General features: G+C 36.7%; 1 protein-coding gene across 3 annotated transcripts in view; it reads right to left on the bottom strand.

Moving 5' to 3' along the window:
• LOC137664778 (complement C1q tumor necrosis factor-related protein 7) overlaps positions 1-24,439 on the bottom strand; it is an 81,554-nt gene that overhangs the window by 25,436 nt on the left and 31,679 nt on the right. For all 3 annotated transcript variants that reach the window (XM_068403232.1, XM_068403229.1, XM_068403230.1), the window contains 14 exons: positions 23,806-23,982; positions 23,478-23,631; positions 21,938-22,074; positions 20,017-20,148; positions 18,272-18,481; positions 16,144-16,250; positions 13,105-13,245; positions 12,544-12,700; positions 10,205-10,440; positions 9,140-9,317; positions 7,752-7,908; positions 6,487-6,634; positions 4,065-4,203; positions 3,065-3,268 (listed from right to left, as the gene is read on the bottom strand). In XM_068403232.1, the coding sequence (XP_068259333.1) occupies positions 3,065-3,268; positions 4,065-4,203; positions 6,487-6,634; positions 7,752-7,908; positions 9,140-9,317; positions 10,205-10,440; positions 12,544-12,700; positions 13,105-13,245; positions 16,144-16,250; positions 18,272-18,481; positions 20,017-20,148; positions 21,938-22,074; positions 23,478-23,631; positions 23,806-23,982 (2,277 nt within the window). The remainder of the gene's footprint in view (positions 1-3,064; positions 3,269-4,064; positions 4,204-6,486; positions 6,635-7,751; positions 7,909-9,139; positions 9,318-10,204; positions 10,441-12,543; positions 12,701-13,104; positions 13,246-16,143; positions 16,251-18,271; positions 18,482-20,016; positions 20,149-21,937; positions 22,075-23,477; positions 23,632-23,805; positions 23,983-24,439) is intronic.

The following is a 24,439-nucleotide window of genomic DNA, read 5'->3' as shown; positions in this document are numbered from 1 at the left end:
GGAAAAGATCATAAACTTCTGATGAGACAAATACTCAGACTGATTGGCCCCGACTCTGGAGTTGAACCCCAACTCGAAACTCTTCCCATTTGACCCAAGACACTTGTGTTGCTTTATTTCTTTAAGTGCATCAAGACATTCTGATTGTCCATGAGCACGGTGTGTCTGGGATTATCAAAATCCTACAGCCCATGCTGCTGCGTTTATTGGTAGAGATGATGGACCCATTTATTCTGAGGAACACAAGGAATCAAAAATATAAAGCAGAAGATTTCATAGTAGTACTGCATATTAGTGCTGTACACTGTAAAAAGATTGGAGAGAACAAATCACATGGCAGAACACCACAGCAGGAAAAAAAGAAGGTAATTTCATGGCCTAATTTTATTGGGTCTGGCTGCGATGGACTTAATTTTCTTCATAGCACCCGGTATGGTGCTATGTTTTGAATTTGTGACTAAAATGGTGTTGCTAACACAGCAGTGTTTTGACTATTGTTGAGCAGTGCTTGCACAATGTCTTCCTTAGGTTATTCCCAACCAGGAATAACTATGTTCTGCTTGTTGACAGTGGTGGTATTTTCATTCTAAATCTGGCAATTTAGCCAATGATACTTGATTAGGAAGAATGGTTAATACAGCGAATGGCTGAACCACAGTTCAGAGGGCTCTTGATAATTGAAGACTATGACAACTGAAGTCTCAGTGAAGAAAAGGCAAAATTCTTTATTGAGGGTGGAGTAACATCACGTGCTGGCACAGACTGGAAGGCAACCAGCAGAATAACAGCCATATTGAAAAAAATCTGGGGGTTATGGTTTAATGACAACCAATGTGTTCTTTTGGCAAAAGGCAAACCACAGGCTACATTAAGAGTACCATGGCCTATAGACACAGGGAAATCACTAGCCCCTCCAACTTGGCTCTTGTGAGGGTACACCTGAAATACTGCATCCAGTTTGGGGCTGCCAGTTCAAGAAGCATGTGGAGAAACTGGATGGGGTCCACTAAAAGGACTACTGAAACAGTCAGAGGCCTAGAGTACACGACCTACAAGAAGAGGTCAGAATCTTAGAATAATGTAGGTTGGAAGAGACTTCTGGTGGTCATCTGATCCAAACCCTCACTCAAAGCAGGAAGAACTCCAATCAGGATGCTCAGGGCCTTTGCAAGTTGAATTTTCAGTATCTTTGGAGATGGCAATTCTACAAACCTGCTGGACAACGTGTTCTAGAATTTGAATACATTCTTTGTGAAAAATGTTTTCTTTATATCTAACTGGATTTTCTCTTGGAGTAACTTGTGTCTATCATCATCCTGCCTCTAAGATGAGTCTGGCTCTGTTTTCTCCGCACTGTCTTGCTAGGTACCTGAAGGAAGCAATAAGTTATCCCCTTGGTCTTGCCTGTTTAGGCCAAAACAAACTTAGTCCTCTCAGCGTCTCCTTGTACATCATGTGCTCCAGCCCTGTATATGTTCTGGTAGCTCTGCGCTGGACTTGCTCCAGTATTTCACTGTCTTTGTTGCACTGGACAAGGTGTTCAACTTAATTAGTCTGGTGAAGAAGAGATTAATGAGCAATCCAATGTCTGCCCACAACTATTTGAGGGGCAGTGACAAAGAAGAGAGTGCCAAACTCATCTCTGTAGTTCCAGACAATATAACAAGGGAAAACAGCCATTAAATACAACTTGGAAGACTCAGGTTGAACATGATTTTTTTTTTTTTTTTAAAATAATCACTGGAAGGATAGTGCAGCACTGGAACAGGTTATGCAGAAAGGCTGTGGAATCTCCCATTTAGAGGTTTTCAAGACTTGGCGAGAAAAATACACAGCTGACCTCATCTAGTGCTGGCAACAGTACCACCGCTTCAGTGGAAAGCAGGACTAGATGACCTCCAGACAATATTTTCCAAACAATATTTCCACAATTCTATGTACTTTCAGACTTCTTTGCCAAATAGCTAGTAACCCAACTAGGAACAATACTGCTTTAAACTTAGTTTTGAAGATCATGTCATATAAAATGAACTTGGAATGGGTGATCATGGGTTTATCCAATTTGCCCTTAATCAAAAAAAAAAAACCAAATAAAACAATTCTTAAACTATGGTTTTAAATTTTGAATGATAACAGAAAATTAACAAAATCAGTCCATAAAATCAACTGGATCAGAAATGTGTATCGAAGATGTGGCACATCTTTAAATAAAAGATACAAAACTAATCTAAAATTTAATAAGGAAAAATATTTATTGTAAAGAGCCAGACATGACTGAGTTAATAAATATCTTTTAAAAAGATATAATCCAAAAGAAATGGAAGACAGGATTTTTTCAAAGAAATTTATGTACAAAGAAGTAGGGATAAAGCAACAGTTGCCATAATCTGAGATGATTCTGATGCTGCTAAGGAATGAACACACTAAAATGCTCCTTAGCCACACGAATTGCTAAAGAACAAAAGAATGCATGACTTAACACTAATAATGGAGTTGAGATTAAAAATAATTGAAGTATGACCCAAATGAAAAATGCACACATTGCATTTCAGTAAGGTAATTAACAGACAGGCAAGGACAGGGTAAGCTAATTGGACCAATGCACTAAAACAGAAAAAACTGCAATATAGGCTGTAGTAAAACATAAGAAGGTTTTAATTCTCATTAGAGTCATTGCTTCCAGCAGTCTCCACAGAAAAGGGCTCAAAAGTTAATAAGCCTAAGCCTAAATTATCTTTGCATTACTTTTCTATATTTGAATTCACCTTTAAAAAAAAAAGTCTCTTAGCTTTAAAAAAAAAAAATATAGCTTAGAACATTTATGTCTACAGCAGTTGCTGTGTTTTATTTTTCTCCTTCCACAGTATAGCTGTGGAAATATTACCTTGGGAAGGAAGTTATCTTAATTAGATTAAAATAACACCAGAAAAGACTGAAGGAATAAAATTCTCATTTTTTACTCATCAGCATAGCTGCACATTCTTTAAGGGACAAACAGACTTAATTGCAAGTCAAATATTATTAGCATTAAAACTAGAAAGAAATATTTCAGACAACGTTCTACCTGGAAGATCTTCTCACTGATTTCTCGTTCATGTAAAGGGACCTGCTTATAGTTTCGGAACTCTGCCACCTCCCCATTTCTGAGCTTCAAGAGTCGGAATCTTTTTGATCTATTAAATTCCTCATCAGAAACAAAATTAAATTCTTGTTGCAACTGATCCAATCTGAAGAAATCAGGAACGTGTGCCTCTCCACTTGTGGCAACCTAAATTAGTCAAAAAATCGTTAATCTTTTCATACAAAGTGACAAAAGTCTATAAAATAAGCTTTGTAAGTCTTACATACATATTGCAAGGATGTTCATTTTAAGGAAAAGCAATTGTGATGGACCAAACTGAGACTGAAACACTATGTGTTTTAAAGTAGGTTTTTGTTGAGCAAAGTATATGAGATTATACACTTAAGAATAAAATAAAATTCTATTTCCTCATAACATAACCAAAACATTAACGAGTAGGAAAACTATAACATAGCAAAGCAACCTAGGAAGCTGTACTGTAAAGACAATTGATTTACACAACTTCAGCTATGTAAATAGCTCCTCAATTTGATGTTTAGAAAGTCCCAACTTTTACAATATGCTAGATCTCTTTGTACAATTGTCACTAATGAGCAACCTCCTTAATGAGCAACCTCCTATTTAATACCCTACAAGTACACCGGGGATACCCCTGCACTTTCAGGAAACAACAAACTCAAAATCCATATTTTTTAAAATTTCTAAATTAGTCAGTTTGCGTATTCCCTTATACCTATTTTTCACCACTAGAATACTACTGAATGGATTAATAAATCATATGCTAAATCATTAACCCACTACTAAATGGATTAATAAATCATATTTTAATAGACATTTTGCTTCTTAACACTGACACAAGTATGTCCATCACAAATTCAAATGCCACTACATCCCTGGCATGCATGCAAATTGCCTGAGAAGGTACTGGTGACTAGATGTTTCACAGCTCCATTAGCCCTACAGCTCCGAAAAAGCCACCTACCATGATCAGCTGCATCAGAGCTGCATTGTTTGGGTCATTTGGATCAAGTTTTGCTTCTGCTGCCCACTTAGCTAGTTTCTTCATGTCAGTTAAGCCCGATGTGCCAATGGATGCAATAGCATCAATATTTTTTAAAGTACTAAAAAGACAGAATTGACAGAACTTATACCTAAAATACAGAATGATTTCGCAATATAAAAAAAAAAGTATTTAAAACAATCTTAGAAAAAACCAAAAAGCTCCCCACAACCTGAATAGTAAATTCCACTACACAATTCTTAGTTGTAGCTACACAACTGAGGGTATGATGAATTGCAAAGGAAAGTAAAGGGGAAATATGAAGGAACTGGTAGAAGGGAACTTTTCTATAATGTAATAAGGTGCTTACTCATACATTTATGATACACCTACACTATTCCATGTTGCTGATTACTAGGAAGTAAGATGACAAATTGCCTCACAGCATGAAAGTTAACATAAAAGTTCTGACAATCCATACTGAAAAGAACTTCTCAGATTTACAGTCCTTGCTTGCGCTATGTCTTAAATCCTGGCTTTAACCTGTCTCCTGGATGGTGCTCTCAGACCTGCATTGTGGCCTTGGTCTCCATCCCCTTCTGTGCTGTTTCTGGATAGACCCTGGGGCCCGATTCGTCCCCTTGCCATGTCTGGGACTGCTGCCAGCACGCTGCTCTGCCTGTCATGTTCAGCTCCTGTAGGATGCAGGGCGGTTGGCCAGGGCACTGCCTGTGCTGGGACAGCCTTGCAGCCTTCTCACAGGGCTTGTGCTGCAGCCCTGCTTTTGGTCCTCCCTGACACTATGAGTTCCACTCCTTATCCTTTGGATGCTCCTGCTCACTTTCTTGTATTCACAGTAGGCAAGGGAGTATGATAGGTAGTCTGGAGGCCATTTGTACACTGATTTGCTGGCCAGGCTTCTGACAGCTTCTCACAAAAGCCACCCCTGAAGCATCACCACTACCAAAACCTTGCCACGTAAACCCAATAAATCACTACATGCATGTTATTAGCCAAATACCACAGAAGATGGATGTTGCCCCTTCTCTTGTTAGGGGTGCTAATTTGAGTCTTTGTTCTCTACTTATCTGAATATTTCCAAGAAAGCTTTAAGAACTTATGGAACTTTCTCATGCTTGGCTAGAATCAGCCAAATATCCAGCAGCTACTGGAGCAGCAGATAAAGCGGTAACATCAAGGTTTTATCTTTAAGGCACCAGTCTTGAACAAATACACACTGAATCACAACTGTGCTGAAAAGCTAATGGGCAGCAAGAACTAATTTTAGGCATGAAAATCTTGTCTCCGACTTTCACAAAAGACAATGGAAAGTCGCAGAGGGCTGTTCATCTCTAGTGGGTGATTCAAAGAAGAGTGTTTTACAGCTAACTTCCTTCTAAAATTCCTCAGTTTCCATTCACTACAGTAATTAGTTTCCCGAGTTTGAAGTTAGCCTTTGGGAATGCATCCTTATGTTTTAATCTCATGCTATTCTAGTCTCATTGAAGTCAGCAGGTTACTCATACGCTGATAAGCAAATTACTCTAACGGCTGCAGCTTGGGTCAAAAATAGTAACAGAGTGATTTGGATGTCAAGGTCTAGCCTCTAAATAAATAAAAATCTGACAGAATCTAATCAGCTGGAAGAGTTACTTGCTCAGTGCTAATAAGTATGGGAAAACTCTTAAGGCTTTACAGTGAAGTTACCTGAGGACATTACAAAAGAAGACTTTATGTATCATCTCCTTGACTTTACTGGAATTATATAAAAGCAACAAAATGGACAAATAATCTACAATATCCAACTTGCAGCCACAGGGCAAATTAGCTTGTTTTGAACGGAATAATATACTAATTTCTGCAGGACAACAGGCTTCTGCTGAAGAAGAATAATGAAAGAGTTATCTTGGCATGATCTGACAGATAAGAATTTTTCACTGATTAATTCACTAACAATGTCAAACCCCCATATTAACTTCTACTGCTTTCATAGCATAATATTTATCATTAATTACAGAAAAGGCAGAGCATGTGTCCCAATAACCTCCCCAAATGCACTTCGGATAAGAAAGAGCTGCAACTTCTGTTCTTAGCAAAATAATTACAGGAAAGTTCCTTGCCACTATATACATCTTCTATTAGAAACCCATAAAAGTAAATTGATCAGCTTGAGTTTAACTTTAATATTGTCTATAAATAATATACTAAAAGATAAAATTTCTAACTAAAATCTATTTACCAAAAATGTGTACCCTAAGAGATCTGCAGGGAGTTACAGCGCAAAGTAAAATATCTAAACTGAAGGAAAAAGATAATTATGAGAAATGTTGATTATGAAAGTCTGTTTTAATAAAACACTAGTATAATCAGTTTCCCATGAATCACTGAAAAATTATTATATTACCTTAGAATGCCTGTGTTTTGCTGAGATACTGGAGGAATTAAAGGGATTCCTTTTTCTCCAGCTGCCCATGAGACACTATTGGATACTCTCCCAGAGGTCATTAAAGTAATTTTGTTGCTACCATCAGCTTCAAATGAAAAGGATACACCTATCAAAGGGGAAAAAACCCAAAGTAGTATATTTATACGTTCAAACACAATGTCTAAACATTTCTAAAAATACTTCCTGAAAATAAATAGTCAAATAACCTATGCCTTTACATAAATCGGGTCATGTGAAACAACCTGATTCAGCTGCATGCTGTGGGGAAGGACTCTGCTCTACAGAAGGAGTGAAAGATTCCATTCCACCTACAGAAAGACTCTCCATGTGGGTTGGAAGGAAAGGCTATGCCTTGAAAGCTATGCCAAAGGCTTCTTTTTCCTTCACAGATGCACACCATTTAATATTTCCGGTAGTTTTCAGATTCAGCATGCTGTTACTAATGAAACAGAAATTCAGAGTCAAAAGAATTACACACGACTGAAAAGTCAGTCCTAAAGCTCTGTGATAGACAATTGTATATACAGTCATCACGGGCAATGACATTTACACACACTTTTGTTGTAATGACTTTTTACCACATTTCTTTCCTCCACAGCTTTTTTATCTATTCTTCTGCTTTAGCTTGATCCGTATTTCATATATGGCAAATTTACGCAAGTCAGCCACCTCATAATGCTGTTCAAACTTATTATATAAACTTGAAAGTTCCATATGCTACTATGTATTATTCTTGTTTCCCCTTCTGCTCTCTCTCACTAGTTTTATCTTTCTAAAGTCCCAGGGATAAAATGTGTTGCAGGATGTCAACAAAGCAAATAGGAAGGCAAAAAATTACTCTGCATATACACTTACACAGCCAGTTCTTCAGTGGTTTAAAATACTAAAATCACTGGGGCTATACTCATTAATACCATCTCCTTGCTCTGCAGTGTCAGAGGCCTGATGACTTTAATTACTAAAACACCCCAAACACCTTCTATAGCTGGTAGAGCTCCAAATAAACACACACATTTTTATTATATAAAGCTTAAAATTAGTAAGAGACAAAAATTCCACAGCAAACTTAATATTAAAGAATTACGACTATTTTATAAGATTCAATTACAGAAGCTGTAAACGCTCTTAACAGATTTTACTCTGAAAGTTATGCCAGCCTGTTACTGCTATGTGGTTTCAGCAAAATGAGAAACATTGAACTCAGAAAGACTGAGAGTCCCTACCACTCCCAACTCCTTCGTGGTCCAACATCACACGCTGATTGCTGCTGAACTCTATTTCTTCCACAGGAGCACTGCCTGTCAGAACTGTAGTCTCAGGAACAGGTATGAACGCTTCAGCCAACAAGGTGGTACTGCTCATACCCATTGTTTCGTATATCTAGAAAAAAAAACATGGCGACAGACATAGTAAAAAATTTACACATGTATTCATAAGAAGTTGAAAACGTAGGGTATTTGGACAAAAGGTTTTACTATGACTTAAGCATGCAATAGTTCACTTCAGGTAATTGTATTCATTTACTTCCTGAAATATCCAACTAGCAGACATTTCAGCTATTAGCAGCTAACTTGGTCTGAATTCTTCTTAAAGGTATATCCTCCTTACCTTTCTACTGCACCTGAGAATAGTATGACAAACTCCAGGCTCTAAAGAGCATCACTGTACAATATTCAACTGATTGTGACAGTCACTGGCATCAGCTTAAGATGCCAGAGGGATTCTGCCTCACTAATTCTCCCTTACCATGAAAGGCAGGGTAAGGCACACAGTCCCCATTCTGGCAGTACTGCAGGCTGCTTCCCTCTTTCCTGGCCAGTTGCAGGCTCAGTGATGTGCGTGATTTCTCCCTTCAGATGTTTTTAATGCAAGAAGATGGTACTCCTTTCCCTTTCAATTTGTGCATTACATAAATGGAGCAGGTGAGGGGTATACACCCTCCTCTGAACTAACAATGATGTTACCTAACAGGAAAAGTCATCTAACAGGAGAAGTAGGATCCTGACCCTGTTCCTCCTAAAAATGTATTGCATTGGCTCTGAAAATTATTCATGTGACTCCTTCGTTAACTCATACTTGGAATGGGGGTGGTGGTGGTTTGACTTAACTGAACTGTTGATCAAATCAAGTGCGTTTATGGACATTACTGGTAAGGAATTTTTTTCTTATCCCCCTCCAGCAAACATTATAATGATTTTACAGTGTGGACAATAATGTTTTAAGAAGACCATTTTGGCAAGTTTATCTGCAACATAAATCAGTTTTTCTATAATTAAGAGGCTGCTCCACTAACATATTTAATCACATGTCCCAATTATTTAATTTCCCCCATGCAGCCCATAGTCATGTTATATAACACACAGATATATCTATATATCTATATAAAACATATATAGATATAAAAAAAGCACAAGCATCAAAAATGTAGCAGCAAAGTTGAAAGTTTGTGACCGGAGAAGCAAGGAAGGGGTATAAGACTGATGACTTACAAAGGGTCTTTCACAGGTTTTTCACTCTTTATAACACTACCATAGAGCAAAACACAAGCATTACAGGAGTATTACATTTCATATTATCTTTTTAAAACTTACTATGATAAATCATTATCTACCTGTAGTTTCAAACTCTCTGGCCAATTGAATATTTGTAAATTGAAAATCTGTCCAAAGTGAACTCTGAAATCTGAACTTATTGGTTGGGTAACAGTCCTTGATACTTCTTTGGAGTTGAAAAGGATTTTTATAAAAGCTGAGCGTTTCTTCACATCTTCTCGTCGCAAAACTTCTGCTCTGTAAAATGTCAAACAAGCTGTCACATTATTTTTAATAAGAATTTGATTCCTCAAGGGGAAACAGAAGTCACTTAAATAAAGATCGTATTCTTCTAAAAACGTCAGTACACAGGAATGACTTTGAAACTATTATTTAACAGTTGTTTTATCTTCTCATGAATATAAACTGATTTAAAAATGAACAGGTCAAATTTTAGATTGACTAAAGCGACCTCCATATAAAATGAGTTATTTAGGGAAACAAAATTCCCTTCTACTCCCTTCCTCCAAAGCACAACAAATGATATAGAACTGAGTTAAGATTTTGAAGTTTTTAGTCATTGGGAGTAGAACAGCCAAGCAATATCCTTGATGAGGCTATATGCTGAATAAGTATGAAAAAAAGCAGTTTTTACATGACTAAAATCTGCTATAGGTTTGTTAAGTCACGTGTGTAAGTGTGGAAAGTAACACAAACAAGTAAATTTATTTAGTTTATCCACAGTGAAATCTCTGGTTTACTACACGATTTCTTTATTTTCCCTTTGTTGACTATAGCACAGACCTGGTGTAAAGGACTAGCTAGTGAGAATGGTACTGCCAGAAGTGACCTAAACTCTACACTGAAAACAACTTCTTTATACATACACCACTGTTCTATGCAGATGCTTAAGGAACATCAGAAGGTTCAAAGGGAATGTGTAGGCATGCATTCTCCAAACCTAATATATACAAATTTACATGTGACTTGAAAACAAATTAAGTTATATCAGCTTCAGAAGCAGTTTTGTGACTAGGCTAAACAGGATGGTGAGCACACACTTCTGAAGTTGTACAAACAACCAGCTAATAAATAACAGCAGAAAATCAGGAACAAAGTAATTTGCAGGCCAACATTTACCTTACCGAGGACACAGCTCAGTTGGAGTTACACTTGCTGACAGGACCAGTTCAGGAATCAGAGCAGGCTCTCCAGGTTTCCTCCTGCAGTTGCCAGCTTTTTCTCTAACCTGCTGCTCTATTTCTTGGCTATCGGCCATTTTAGGTGGGATGGGTTTTACACGTTCCTCACCAAGATCACAATCTTCTACTGATTGTTCTTCTTCATGAATGTCTTTTTTCTTCTTTTTCTTCTTTGACTTCTGCATATAAAAATAATAATGTTCTTCCTGAACGTGTTTCAATCAGTAGAGTTTTTTTTCTCTGGTTCTCTTGATTCACAAGTGATAAACATGTAATGACTGTCTAATTTTAAAATCACCACACAAAAAAATAAGATTTCTCTCATTCTATAGTACTACTTCAGGTTCAGAATTCAGCAATGCATTCCATTCATATGCTTCAAAAACATAATGTGCTTCAAACAAAACATTTATTTAACCATTCCAACCAACTCACAAAATAAATATGTTTCTTGAACATTCTGGCTAGCAGCTGACTTCTCAGTTAGCCTGAGTTACCATGTGCATTCTGTTAGGATTGAAGGAAGGTTACTCAACCAGTAGTCACAGTTCTTCAAGATGTATTGTCTGCATACATATCGACAAAGTGAATGCAGATGTGTCACAAATTTGGAGCAGAAGCTTTTTAGCATCTTAGTATCTTTAGCATGAGCAGAATGATCCCCTCCTTTCCTCTGTGCCAAACAGAAGAATAAGCAAACACAACACCACATGCCTTTCAGCATCTCCTAAATTGCAGAACTCCAGTGTCCATGCGTATATTCAGCTTTAAACAACTGCAAGCAAGTTCCTCCTTGTGTAGACTTACAGATTACTTGCAAGTACAGCTTGCTTGGAAGCACCAGCCACTTCGCGATTTAAGGCACCATAAGCAAAAGAGGAGGAGGTGAGGAAAGCAACACTTTCTCCTCACTGAAGTATTTAGCCAAACAACTTGTTCACGTATTTTTATTAATAAATATTCTTTCTTGGTCTCATTTTATGTTACCCTTTTTGTTCTTATATTTCCTTTTAAATTTATATAGTCTCTTCTACCTCTAGTGTCTTCCTTAAATTCATGTGATCTGTGCTAGTAAGACACCAACAGCAGTGATTAACCAAAGTACTTTGAGTAAAATAAAATAAAATAAAATAAAGTACTTCCGGGCACGAAAGGAAGGTCTGTGTACTCCATTTCACTCTGAAGGGAAAGAACCACAGTCATCTCAGTCTCAAGACAGTTTGTGACTAACACAATAAAAAGATGCTGAGAGCAGCTTTGGCTGGAACCACCCACCATGGTATTTGTGAAGGCATAACTGGCAAGAGGTAGATGACTAGTTCCCATTAGGATCAATGCTCAAGACCATCTGCCTTCATTTTACGGTTTACATTATTCATCTTATCCTACAAGTGAATTGACATGATACTAATAAGCCATGTGTCCACAAGTGTTCTGATAACGGGAATTTCTAACACCGGCAGATCAGCTTCCCCTCAAACACCTTAAGTGCCTTCCATAAAAGTATCAGCAGATGCACTAGATTCTTGAAAACTTTTGAAGCATTTCCTTAAACTTTATTTTGCTTTGGGATCCAAAAACCTACAGTGTTCAAACTGGGCAGCAATTATATTCAGGTATAACCACCACTACCCTGGGGTATCCAGTACCTTGCCACAGAACTATGAAAGCAAGTCTGATTTCGCTGGCACTGCCACAGACTATTTCAAAGGTCATCCTGTTGCAGCATACTGTTCTAGCTCCTGTATTTGTCAATATCCCCTTGAAGCATGACTGAGACCTTAACTACAGTACAGATTATTAGCAATAAAGCTTTTCAAAGGTAAAAGGCTAGAATATCAATTACATTTTTCAGTTCTTGGACATCCCTGAACATAAATTTACATGAGATGACATCAACTGCTCGTTCGTTAGAAACACCCCGTAATTATTTTGCATCACCACTCACACACACACAAACACAAAATTAATCTGTGTTTTTCTTTGCAAGGACATGAATTTAATGGGAATGCTGCAAACTTATTAAATTTAAAGAAAGAATTGCTGAAGTGCTGAAAATCAACAGCAGGAAGACAAGGCTCCACAAAAACCTAGCACATCTAATTTTTTATTTAACAATTAATTTACTTACAAATTCTAAGTAGACAGAATGTATCTAAATACAGCACAAAATTTATGCATAACTATCCTGAAATACATTTTTTTCTGTATTAGAAGGACAAATTTTGAATACATTTAGTGTTCAATTTTATTTTTTGTGAAACCAAATGATTAAAACAAACCTGTGCCTTCTTCCAGGATTTCCACTCTTGTAGCTCAGTTTTATACTCCTCCATTTTCTTTTCATATTCTTCCATACATTCTTCTAGTAATTCATTTATCTCAGCTTGAATTTCTGCTTCATATGCTTTTTCATCTAATCTCTGATCAACCTCTTCCCTTCAAAACAACAGTTATCAACATGTTGCATAATTAACATAAGGGCTACAATTAAGTCTGTAATACATAACATATGTCTACTTCTCCATGAATTAATGTCATTAGATCAAAAGTGTGTTCTATTTAAAAATACTAGCATAGATAGTCTAAGAGTTGATAGCAGATAGTTACCATCCAGAATGAATAGAATTACTTTTTCTTTACTCATTAGCCTTTAGAAATCCCTTTCTGTTACCTGTTTTTTTAACCTTTCTTTCTCCCCAGCTCAAAAGAATAGTGGCAGGCACTACTCAAATTCTTACTTTTGCACCCTTCATATCAGAATTATAAGTTCCCAAATTGACTGATCTTATTAAAACTCCACTGCTGGCAAATGAAGTACAAAAAGCATTATCAAAACATACTTCCTCAAATAAAGCTTCATGGGCGTGTTAGTAAACTTCTGAAAGTCACGGAGGGATTTAATTTGTTTCCAAACTTTTATAATGGTCTTAAGCAACATTCTGTCTTTTTCTTGTTCAGCATCACGACGTCTTCTGGTCTCCCTAGAAATATATATACATGTGCACAAAATCAATCAGAATTGTATAACTCAGTGGAACAACAGAGTGAAAACTTGCGATGCCAAAAGCCAAATGATGTGGGCTTCCATTTAATTGATGGCTGCAGTGGTTTAAATCCAAGGAGCATAAAACCCAGACTTGAAGATGGCAGGATTTGATTTCCTTCTATACTCGTCTCTTGCATTTTGGACAACCTGACTTCAATTACAGTTCATTCTCTAGAGATCTCAAAGTTTTCTGAAATGCTTATTACAGCTGTACATCATTAAAAACATTTTAAAGTCCATTCATGTAAACAACAGCCCAGGAAACCCACACCGCTGCTGTGAAGTAATGCTTATTACAATGATACATTACAAAATATGTTTTAAACGTAACATGCTTCTAGCTCCAGTAAAAAAGACTTGCAGAGATGAAGTAATGTAGTAATGTATGAAGTCATGTAAGTCTTTTGACAGCCCTACAAGATTCTTAACACAAACAAAATTAACAGGGCATTTTTTTGCCTCAGAATTGGTATTTCACATTTCCATCCTCTCATCTGTTTGTAAAGAGCTATTCATTAGCACTTTTAATGACCAACAGACACTTGTGATGTAAATGTCTATGCAGCACAAGCAGACTGTTTCCAGTACTATCTTGGTAGCTAAACATGTCTAGTAAAAATAATGTGATTTTAAAAAAAAAAAAAAAAAAAAAATATGTAAACTAACACCTTACTACTTGTAATATAGAAGAGAATATAGAAGATAAGGAGGCTGAGTTAGAGCTGAGAGAAGAAATACGTTACACATTATTTAAAAGCACAAACAAATTTAGTAAAAACAATAAAGAAAGATGAAATACAGACTTTCCAGAAAGCAATATGAGTAACTTCTCCACTTCATTAGCTAGCAGTTTGAATATTACTTATCCATGCAGCTTAACAACGTTTTCTTCTTTGTCTACCAGATGAAGATAGAAGACGAAGCTTAAAGACACGAGGAACATAAAGGTCAGTAATTACAATTATCTAATGTATTCGATTTGGAAGCAGGACCTGTCAGTAGAGAATCACCTCTGCTAAAATACGACAGCCAGAAGAGCCTGAAACCTGCAATCCACAGCATACGTTGGCTTCCTCCTCAGCAAATGAGGACAGCAGGGCTGAAATTCCTAATTTGCAAAAGTTTTCTGCATTCAGATGACATTTCTTCCTCAAACCGATAGAGAACTACAGCTCTGATCCTCAGACAGCAGAGTACACATCAGTTATGTTATGGGAGGGTGAAGGAAAAAATTAGATTATTTTTCATGCTACACTCTCTTCACATCTGTAACTTCTCATGAGTGTACTACATGGACCATCAGGGAAATGCAATGTTAAAAGAGAGACAAGTCAGGTCAGATGTTTATACCAACATATGTGGTCCAAGTTAGTATTAAACACCATGACAGTAAAAATTCCTGAGCCCATCTGAGCCTCTTAAGTGTAACAACTTCCAACAACAGAGCTGTAGCCAGAAAGAATTACAGATATGAAAAGCCCTAGAATAATCCCAGCCAAGCTCATCTCACATTACTTACGCAACACTGATCTCACTGATTTCAGCTCAGTTTCTCCTGATTCGTAATAGTGTGACACTAAATCAAAGCACTCAAGACCTAGAAAAACACTTAAGATATCCAGAAGGAATATTCTATCTAATTAGAATTAACGATCAAGCAAGCCTCAGGGCTGGTGCCAAAATCCAAGAATCCTCTTTCCACCGTGAACCTTCTCATTACTATTGTCATGCTTTCCCTGGTGAGAGCTCCTGTCTCCAAGGTACCGTATGGTAACTGCACACCCTCCTGCTCCTAGTCCTCTAGCAGATGTGTTAAGAAAATATTAATAAAAGCTACTCCTTTTTTCAATGGAATAAAGACTTTGTCCTTCCGTATAAACTAATACATTATAGACTTCTATATGTCCTGCACAGATACCAATGTATTACAAGGCAGCATACTTGAAAGATGAAAATCTGAAGAAGCAATTCCCAAACTAAAAGTAATGAGTGGATGTGTAAGTGTAAGCAAATGTAGATTTCAAGGCTGAAAGTAGAATTGTTATTAAAAAAAAAATAAATTTTTTATCATGTGACCCTTTACATCAGTCTAAATTTCTTTTTATATGAATTAATACATTATTGCCTACTTTCAGATTGTGAAAAACTTTCAGATTTTTATTAAGTATCTACTAGTTCAAAGGCTGTTCAGCACAGAACTCCAAAATAACTTAATTTTCATCATACTGCTTACACTTACAGCTCACCACTGTCCATCTGCCAAAAATAATACTAACTTTCACTACCAAGCCAAAAACTGTAATATATTTTTACTGTCCAAGAACAATAACTGTAATCTTGTAAAACAAAATTCTACCATTTTATATATATTAACCCACTGGCAAAAACATGGCCAAAATACCTAAGAATGGGAAGTGAATCAAGAACACTTGTGTAACAAAGGAAGAAGATGGAAAAAACTAGGGCTTTTGTCTGTTCAAAAACTTACGTCACTTGCATTGTTGTGAGATCTTCATGCATCCGGCTGATGCCTATTGAAACCTTATTTGAATTAAATTTTACTTGTGCAAAACACACCAGTAAATAGTTACTAAGTAATTAATAAAGGTAATCAAATTAAACAACTTTTGAATAAAGATTTCAGCCTAAGCTATATTTTCTTCATAATTTTTTAACTCAACTTATCAGTAAGAACTCTTAAGCCCTCAAAATTCTTCTAGAGCAATTTACAGCAGAATTTAAAAGCCTGACATGAATCATATTCTGTAGCAGTACCGAAAGGAAAAAAGGAATACAGTTTTAAAAAGAAATGATTTAATGAATCCATACCTACCGGATCTCAATTTTGTATTCAGGTATGCTCTGTTGTGCCACAGGACTAGGAACACCAGCACCACCACTGTCTATACTACATTGCACAGCATTCCTCAAAGCATGCAGCTTAAACAAACGAACAAACAATTAACACACGCTTTGACATTTGTGAGGCATACATTATAATGCACTTTGACATGAAAGAGCTAGTTACCACAAAACAGAAAACTCTGAATTTTCTTGATTCTGTATTTACAGGGGTTTGCCATATCTGTAAGGTGCTGATTCTTCAAGATTAAATTCTAATTAGGATCCCTGGACGTATGAGGGTGATTTACTGACATCAATCACTGTGACAGATCTAAACAAGGGGACAAGACTGATCTAGGGATTATTCTGAAAGCTCACCAATCAAAGAGGTAGGAAAAAAAAAGTGAGTCTGCCAAAAAAAACACCTTAGGTAAAGGGTTTTTGGCGACTAGGAAGGGCCACTAAAGGTAAACCTAGAAAATCAATAAACAACAAAAATGAGTGCCACACAGAAGCTGGGCACCTTGCAACAAAGCATTTAAGCATAACATATTGCATGTAACTAACTGGAAGAAGAGAAGGTTTAAGGATGAGACAGAACTGGGAACAAGGGTACAGTTCAAATACACTTTTGAAGCCATGCTGTCGAGACAAGAGTCCACCTCTTCAACAAAGATTTGAAGATAGGCATCAAATGATTACATGGAAGATGGACACCTAGTGTGGGAGAATGCAAAAATACCCATGGCTGTGAAGACAAGAGAATGTAAAGGACTGGCTAAGAGAAGAGAGAAAAATAAGGAACAGCAGTAGGATAGGAACTAAAATTTTAGTTATTAGGTTGCTGTAGATGTCCTTAAGGATAATACTGAATGTAAAACCAGAATGACTAATGGCACTACAGGAGACGAAAGCAACTACAGCCAAAGTAGAAGCAATGAAATCACAAATCAAGGAGCAAAGGTTTTCTTAAACAAATCTATCAAACTGGAGAGACAATATAACCAGAGAGCAGGAAGCATGCAGCTGAAAACACACATGGGCAACCACAAAATGAAACTCACTGGTATAAAAAAAGACATTGAAAGAAATTTTGAAAGAATGAATAACTGAACACATGGAAAGCTGCCAGTATCGTCTGGGAAACAGAGCGTGTTTTATAAAAGAAGACAGAAAGTGCAGTTTCTTTAGCCTGCCAAGATGAGAATGAAAGGTGATATATTTTAAGATACAAAGAGCAAGCACCAGAAGTGGATAAGGAGAAGTCCACTGGGACATGGCAGGGAGGGAGAGGAAAAGGGAGGAAGAGTTGTTTAGGCTTAAGAACAATTTGGTTGCAACAATCTGCCCATTAAATGATAACTGTTAGAGGAGACAGCTTTTAAAACTGCCTGTCAGTAGCAGAATGGTGGCTAAAATACCTAATTTTTTAAATCTGTTTATGAAAAATATATTATGTAATTGCCTACAATACTGGCAAAAATGTTGTGGAAACATTCAGGAAATCCGTTCTACGCGTGGGTTCCTGTAATGGAGGGATGGAGAACCCAAATGTTCTATTTCACTGTTTCATGGAAAACTAAAGCCAATCTTTCAAAAGTAATGCCAGACTAAAGTATACCAAATAATTATTTTGAGACACTGTACGAAATATTTGCCCAGCAATAGAACTATAACCTAATGCTTTATATCAAAATTCAGCAGTGTCTGTATAGCACCTATGGACCCTCATTACACTAATATAAAAATGACCTTGCATACAATGATTATTTTTCCCTTATAATAGCCCTTTAAGGTAGCGAATGATCATCACCTTTAATTTATGGAAATATGAATTCATATGTACTTAATTATCAAACTAATTTTTAACAGACCAGTCCTACTACATAGAGCTACATCGTATCAAAGAAATCCATAATCTTAAAAAAATGCAGTTCTGCACTGAACACACCAGTATTTCACCGAGGTAAAATACTTAGGTTTTTATCTTCTGACAAAATGCCACTTATTACATACAATTAGAATTTCATCGCTCTACTCTGAAGAAACAAATTGAGCTTTTACCTTAAACTGTCACATCATTATCTCAGTAAGCTATGACGACGCAACAGAAATACCTTGTCCGTGAGAAGTCTGGTAAGATTCTTCTGTTTACTTGCTAAATACTGATCATATGACTGAGCCAATTTAGCTGCTAACACATGCTCACGGCTAAAACAGGGATGATGGGTGAATATCAGTCCAGAAATATCAATATCCAATTGAAATGGCCCTTGAAAATCTCCAGGTCCAACAAGATACTGATTGGCAGTTGACATTTTTATTGCCTGAAAGAAAAAAAGAACAAAACGATTTACAAGCCCCGACAAAACTATTTTGCAAAGAGATTCTGTGACAGAAAAATGACCCAAAAGAGCCTGCTTCAACCCACCACAACCAAAAGGCAGTCATGGCTTAAACCCTCAGGTTAGTGAAATCAGAAGAGAATTAGCAGAGCTTCCTGCCTGACTGCTGCTGCTCTCCTCTTAGTTCTGCAGAAGAGGTTCATCAGAGATATTCTGGTACCACAACAGATGAAGTTGTTAGTTATGTAGCGTTCGTTGCAGCCCCTTCATAAGAATTGGAAAAATGGGGATTGAGAGGGAATTCAGCTACTGAATAGTTTTTTACAGGACTGGTATAAATGGCCACAAAACTCACTTAAGTCCACCTGATCCTTCTATATTCAGTTTCTCATCAAAATGTTTAATATGACATAATCTGTCATAAAAATGACAGCTTTGAATTCCTTATGCTTTAACTATTTTTCTGCCCGTAAAGGACACCTAAGCTTAATGTCTGTCTTTCAACAGTGATTTGGGTATTTACGTCACTATTCACGTAAACATGGTGTTGTTGAAACATAAGCTCTGCTGGCCTATCTTTACTAAGATCTAAGCAGTAACCTCTTTTCCTGTATACAGAAACACCCTGCACAGATCTGTGGTACTGGATGCATCCTGAGAATTGCGTATTTGTAACCAGCATCAATTAAAGGGCAACATTCAAATCTGTATCAACAGCAGCAGACAGAAACACTTGTGTGTCCCAAAAGAGCAATCTACTTTAAAGTCTAAAAAGTTACAGTTTTTCCAAGGGGGTAATAGAGCGCTAACAAGCAGAACAATTAAAGCTTGCTTAAAGCCTGCTGAATGGTTTTAATTGAAACTTATTTTGATTTGTACTGAGTGCACACTGCAACTGCTGTTGCCAGGGTAGGTATGCTGGGGTTGAGGGAAATACAAACAAAAACAAAAAAAAAATATGTGAACTGATGCAACATAACATAACTCAAAATTAGTTCCTTTCCACATGAGTGAACTGCATGTAAAGACTTATTTTGGAGGAGTTTCATCACTGTAAAATAACCATCATGCACATGCCCTTCAATTATTTCTCTCTTAAGCCGCAGAGAGCACCTCCATCCAGATCACCAAGTCTGCCCACCAGCTTCTACCATGGGGAGCTTTATAGATACCCTAATACATGACCTACCCTACTTTGGCATGAGAATATCCAAAGGTGCTTCACAGAGACCTTAGTGACTCAGAGACTTGAAGCAGTTTGTCATGGACTGTCCTTTACTATTTTAACCAGTAGTACTGGCTAAACTCTTCATCCTCTTGTATGCACTATTTTTACAGAAAAATACAGGTGGAATACACTTGATAAAATAGAGCACATTTAACGACCAGTTGCAGAACCTTAAAAAGCAGTCAGTACTCATGGTTCTTAGCACAAACCCCTTCTGCTCACCAGGGTTTCTGGTGCAGAAGAACTGGGATAGTGGGTCTCAGGCACCACATATATGAAATATGCCTACCTTTCCATACACTGTTTCAAATTCTGGTGCAATGCCTTCTTCCAATGAGAATATCGGAGGCCTAGTAGAAGACTGTTTAATTGGATTAGGCAATGCTAAGATTTTGCCATCATCACCAAACCACTCTTTCCCCTACAAACAAAAAACAATTTTATATTGTTTCTTACTTTATATAAAAAATAACTTGAAAAATTACAATTCTTATGAAAAGCAATTATGGAAGAAAAGGTGACTATCAATTGTTTGTGACTCAATTAACCAAAATTTTTCTAAGACACCAAAATGAACTCTTTAAATATACTACAGATAAGTTTTGAAATCAAAAGACCAAGAGCTTGCTAAAACTTTAAATATATGAATTTTTTCCTTCAGCATTCAGCGTTACAGATTTGAAAGAAAAAAAATTTTAAAAAAATCAACACATCACTTAACATTTAAATGTCATGTTTTCTTAAATCACTAAAATTGAAAGAATTGTAATGTTTTACACAAGACTGCCACCCACATGTTTAAATTGGATTATAAATCTCATTAAGCGAAGAATTAAAGAGCTAAATGGCAGCTCAGAGAGATTGGGCTGCTCAGGGAGGTGGTGGAGTCACCATCTCTGGATGTGTTTAAGAAAAGACTGGACATGGCACTTAGTGCCATGGTCTAGTTGACAGGGTGGTGTCAGAGCAACGGTTGGACTCGATGATCCCTGAGGTCTCTTCCAACCTGGTTGATTCTGTGTTTCTGTGATTATTTATGAAAGCACCTCTCAACTCTTCTAGTCCACAACTTGAACTAATTAAACAGCATCTATGAAAGCAGATGAGGTTAAGTATCTTATACACCAATTGCTATCCATGGCTTCACATGTTAAACATTGTCCTAATTCATCCCTCTGCTTTCATGACCTGGATTTTAGAATAGCTTAAACCAGTGCAGCTGCTGAAAGATTTCTCATAGATTTCTCATATAAATGTTTGGTTAGAAGGGACCTTAAAGGTCATCTAGTCCAACCCCTTTGCAATGAGCAAGGACATCTTCAACTAGATCAGGTTGCTGGCCTGCCCTCTTATTCCCACACCTGGTTTAAGCAGACCCTAGAACCAAACATTGATATGCTAACATGGTGAACCAAACCAAAAAACTAACTGAGTTGATGCTGGCCAGTTAAAAATTTTAGATTCAAATACTCCCAATCTGATTCACAAAAGTACCTTTGCTAACCCATGAAGAATTCCAGAATCATAATAAAACATAAAGGGCAACTGCTGTGTACTAGCTTAAATCTATACTAAACTATACACACCTTACCGTGTATAGGAGGATAATATAGTAGGATAAAATATATTCAAGCCATCTTCACATCTTAAAAATCCAAAAGGACTCTAAAACCTCTCCAGATAATCTACACAAATATTTAATTACCCTTACAGTCCGAACGGTAAATTTCTACAAGTCTATTACTTAATATTATGTTCAGTGGACACAGAAAACAGCCATTCCATATTGCTTCCTTTTGTCATGATTTTCTATTAAATAATAACAACAGTGCCCAGCTCTTGCTAAGTCTTTATACATACCACTAGCTCTCACAGGATTTTATAAAAAAAGTAAATTATAATTACCCCTGTTGTAGTGGCAACTAAACTCTGGCACAGACAAGTGAAGTGATTTGTTCCTCAGCAGGCTATGAGCAGAGACAGGAAAAGACAGCAGTTTTCTAAGATGCAGTCTAGTGCTCTGACTGTTGGGATACACTAAAACACACTCCTACAAAAATCGACATTTGCTAACGTCTGATACTGCTAAACATTTTAATGATGAAAGCCCCATAATTACCATGACCATCTACCTACTTAACTATAACAAAATAAAATACTGATAAATAAAGGGTTTTAAAAAGACAACTAAGAAGGTAGTGGTGACTTACTTGCTCCTGTCTGAGTATTCTGTTTTCTAAAATATTTTGATTAGACTGTGATACAAAGGGCCTTTCTCCTGTGTAAAGACCCTCATCCTCAAGGTACCTAGGCTGCATGTTTCCAGGCATCTTCTCAGAAGTGGGCACTAAGGAGAAATTAAATAGAAATGCATGTAAAGTATCTTATAACTGTAGTTCTAGTTTATTAATTCTCTGAGAGCCTATGTCATTCTTAAAATGAATGGCACTGCAAATTAAGCATGCTGTCAGAAACGTTTTCCTAACTAGGAAAAGAGAAATAAATATATAACCAAAATAGGTCCTTTTCTTAATCAGGATAGACCCACAGTTTAAATCTATCATAAAAGTGTCACAAGTCTTCTAAAAAGATAATTAAACATTTCCCCAACAAAAAATACTTCAAATAACTTGGTGGAGTTTAGTTTTAATGGTTGCTTGCACAACAGTGTAAAAACCCTTTAGCATCAACAACTGACTAGACAAACATTTCTAAGCCTTTCCCATATAAAGTGAAACTTTACCTAAAATTAATCTGAAATACTATTACTAGTTTGCTTAAGCTACTCTTGTAAAAATACAGAACATGCATAAAAAGTCATGTTAGCCCAGTAACAGCAGGTGGAATTCTTTAAAGCCTGCCTGCAGGATTATTTCACTGCTGCAAATGGGCTCAGTATTTTTCAAGGAGCAATCTCAAAACAGGGAGGGATTATACTGAGGGTTACAATAAAAGTTATCCTCTAAATCAGAACACAGTGGACCACACTGGAAGCAGTCAGAACTAACTTAGGATATATAAGAAAACAGAGACACCCAATGTCAAATATTCAGACATCGCATTGCAAGCTCTGCTGATGCCATTCTGGTACAGACCACCGAGAGACTCATTTCTGTTTTTTCCACTTCAAATATTAAATAGCAAGTGATATTATAAAGCAATTTTTTAGGACTTTGCAGTTCTATGGGAAAAAGGCAAAAAGGTCAGAGACATGATCAATCTTGACTCACTATTCCCAATTCACAAAATCAGATTTGGGGAAAAAGGCCCTTTCAATCCTTCTGTTACTTACATGACTCTTGACAAACTTGCCATGTTAAAAATCGCATATGTGGCCAAGTGAAAAAATAGTATAATGTACAGTACATGAGCCACTCTTGGTACCTAAAATGTGCATACCCAGTAACCTGTTGCATACGTTAAATAATGTAATAACTACACCCCAGTGAAAGAGGGGCCAGCCATCTTGCATTTACTACAGACAACACTAAGGTAATTACCCCAAAGCAACTGACATGCCCCGAGTTCACTTTCTAGTGTACCAGCTGGTGACCTGCTGAGGTGTGCATGTTCCTAGTTAATCCATTGTGTCAGACTTTTTCAGACTTGACTGGATGATCAGTGTCAGAGAACTGCAATTAAATATCTCTTTACTGCCAGAGACAGTCTGATACAAGATTCTTCAGCAGATCAAAGGGTGCCACGCTATGCAAAATCCAGGAACAAGATGGATGAGCACGATCTTCATACCTGTTCGCATGCTGGGAATGAAGAGAAATGCTTTTTCCTTTTTCAGTTGCTCAGAGTAGCTTTCACAATCAGCAGGTTTCACTACTAGAATATCTTCGGCTGTCTGCCCTATAATGAATAAATCATCATCTTTAACTAGGCGTACGTCTTCATCCTATAGTTTCAAGTGCAAGTGTCTGTTAGTTCATCTGTTTCTTAAAATGGAGATCTTCAGAAAGTGCACTTTCAGTAATTTTAAGGAAACAAAAGTTGCCATTTTGTATTGGGTGATCAAAATTAATTCAAGAAGTCTGATTAAAAATATGAACATTTATTCTATAACTCACACCGTTTCATCCTCCTCTTGTTCATCCTCATGGGTTTCTACACATTCTTCTTCTGCCTCCTCTTCTTCATTTAATTCATTCCTTTTCCTGGCTCCAGCCTTTACACTCTCTGGTTCAGCATCAAAATTGAAGGTAAAGAAATTATATGCTTCTTCAGCAGAAGGAAAATCATTCTGGACCTAAGAAAAGAAGACAAAGGTGCTTTAATATGACATTTGTAAGAACATTAGGGCAAGTGAAGATATCTTTCCATTAATAATAGCAATAACAGCGTGTATAAACACTTGTCACAAGATAATAATTATTTTATCTCAAAGAGAATCACCCAAATGGTGAAGCTGACTGAAATTTTTAAACTATACAAGAAACTTTCTCTATTGCTATACTATTATTTCATTAAATATCTCTTGCAATGTTTTATTAAAAAAAAATTACCTGGTTCAATTTTAACCACTTATTGTTTTAAATATAAACAATTTGCAAATGAGAAATGCCAAAGTTTAAATTCTGGCTGAAATGCAGATATCCAGGTGAATGATATGAAGAGAAATTTCTAATGGCATTTTGCCTCTGAAGGACCCAGGCCCCTTTAGTGTTAGGATGAATCCTCTAATAAAAGAATTAACCGTAGCATTT

This window comes from Nyctibius grandis, chromosome 6 (genome assembly GCF_013368605.1).
Source record: "Nyctibius grandis isolate bNycGra1 chromosome 6, bNycGra1.pri, whole genome shotgun sequence".
Classification (NCBI taxonomy): domain Eukaryota; kingdom Metazoa; phylum Chordata; class Aves; order Nyctibiiformes; family Nyctibiidae; genus Nyctibius; species Nyctibius grandis.
The sequence above is the reverse complement of the archived record's forward strand: the minus strand, read 5'-3'. Positions and strand labels throughout refer to the sequence as shown.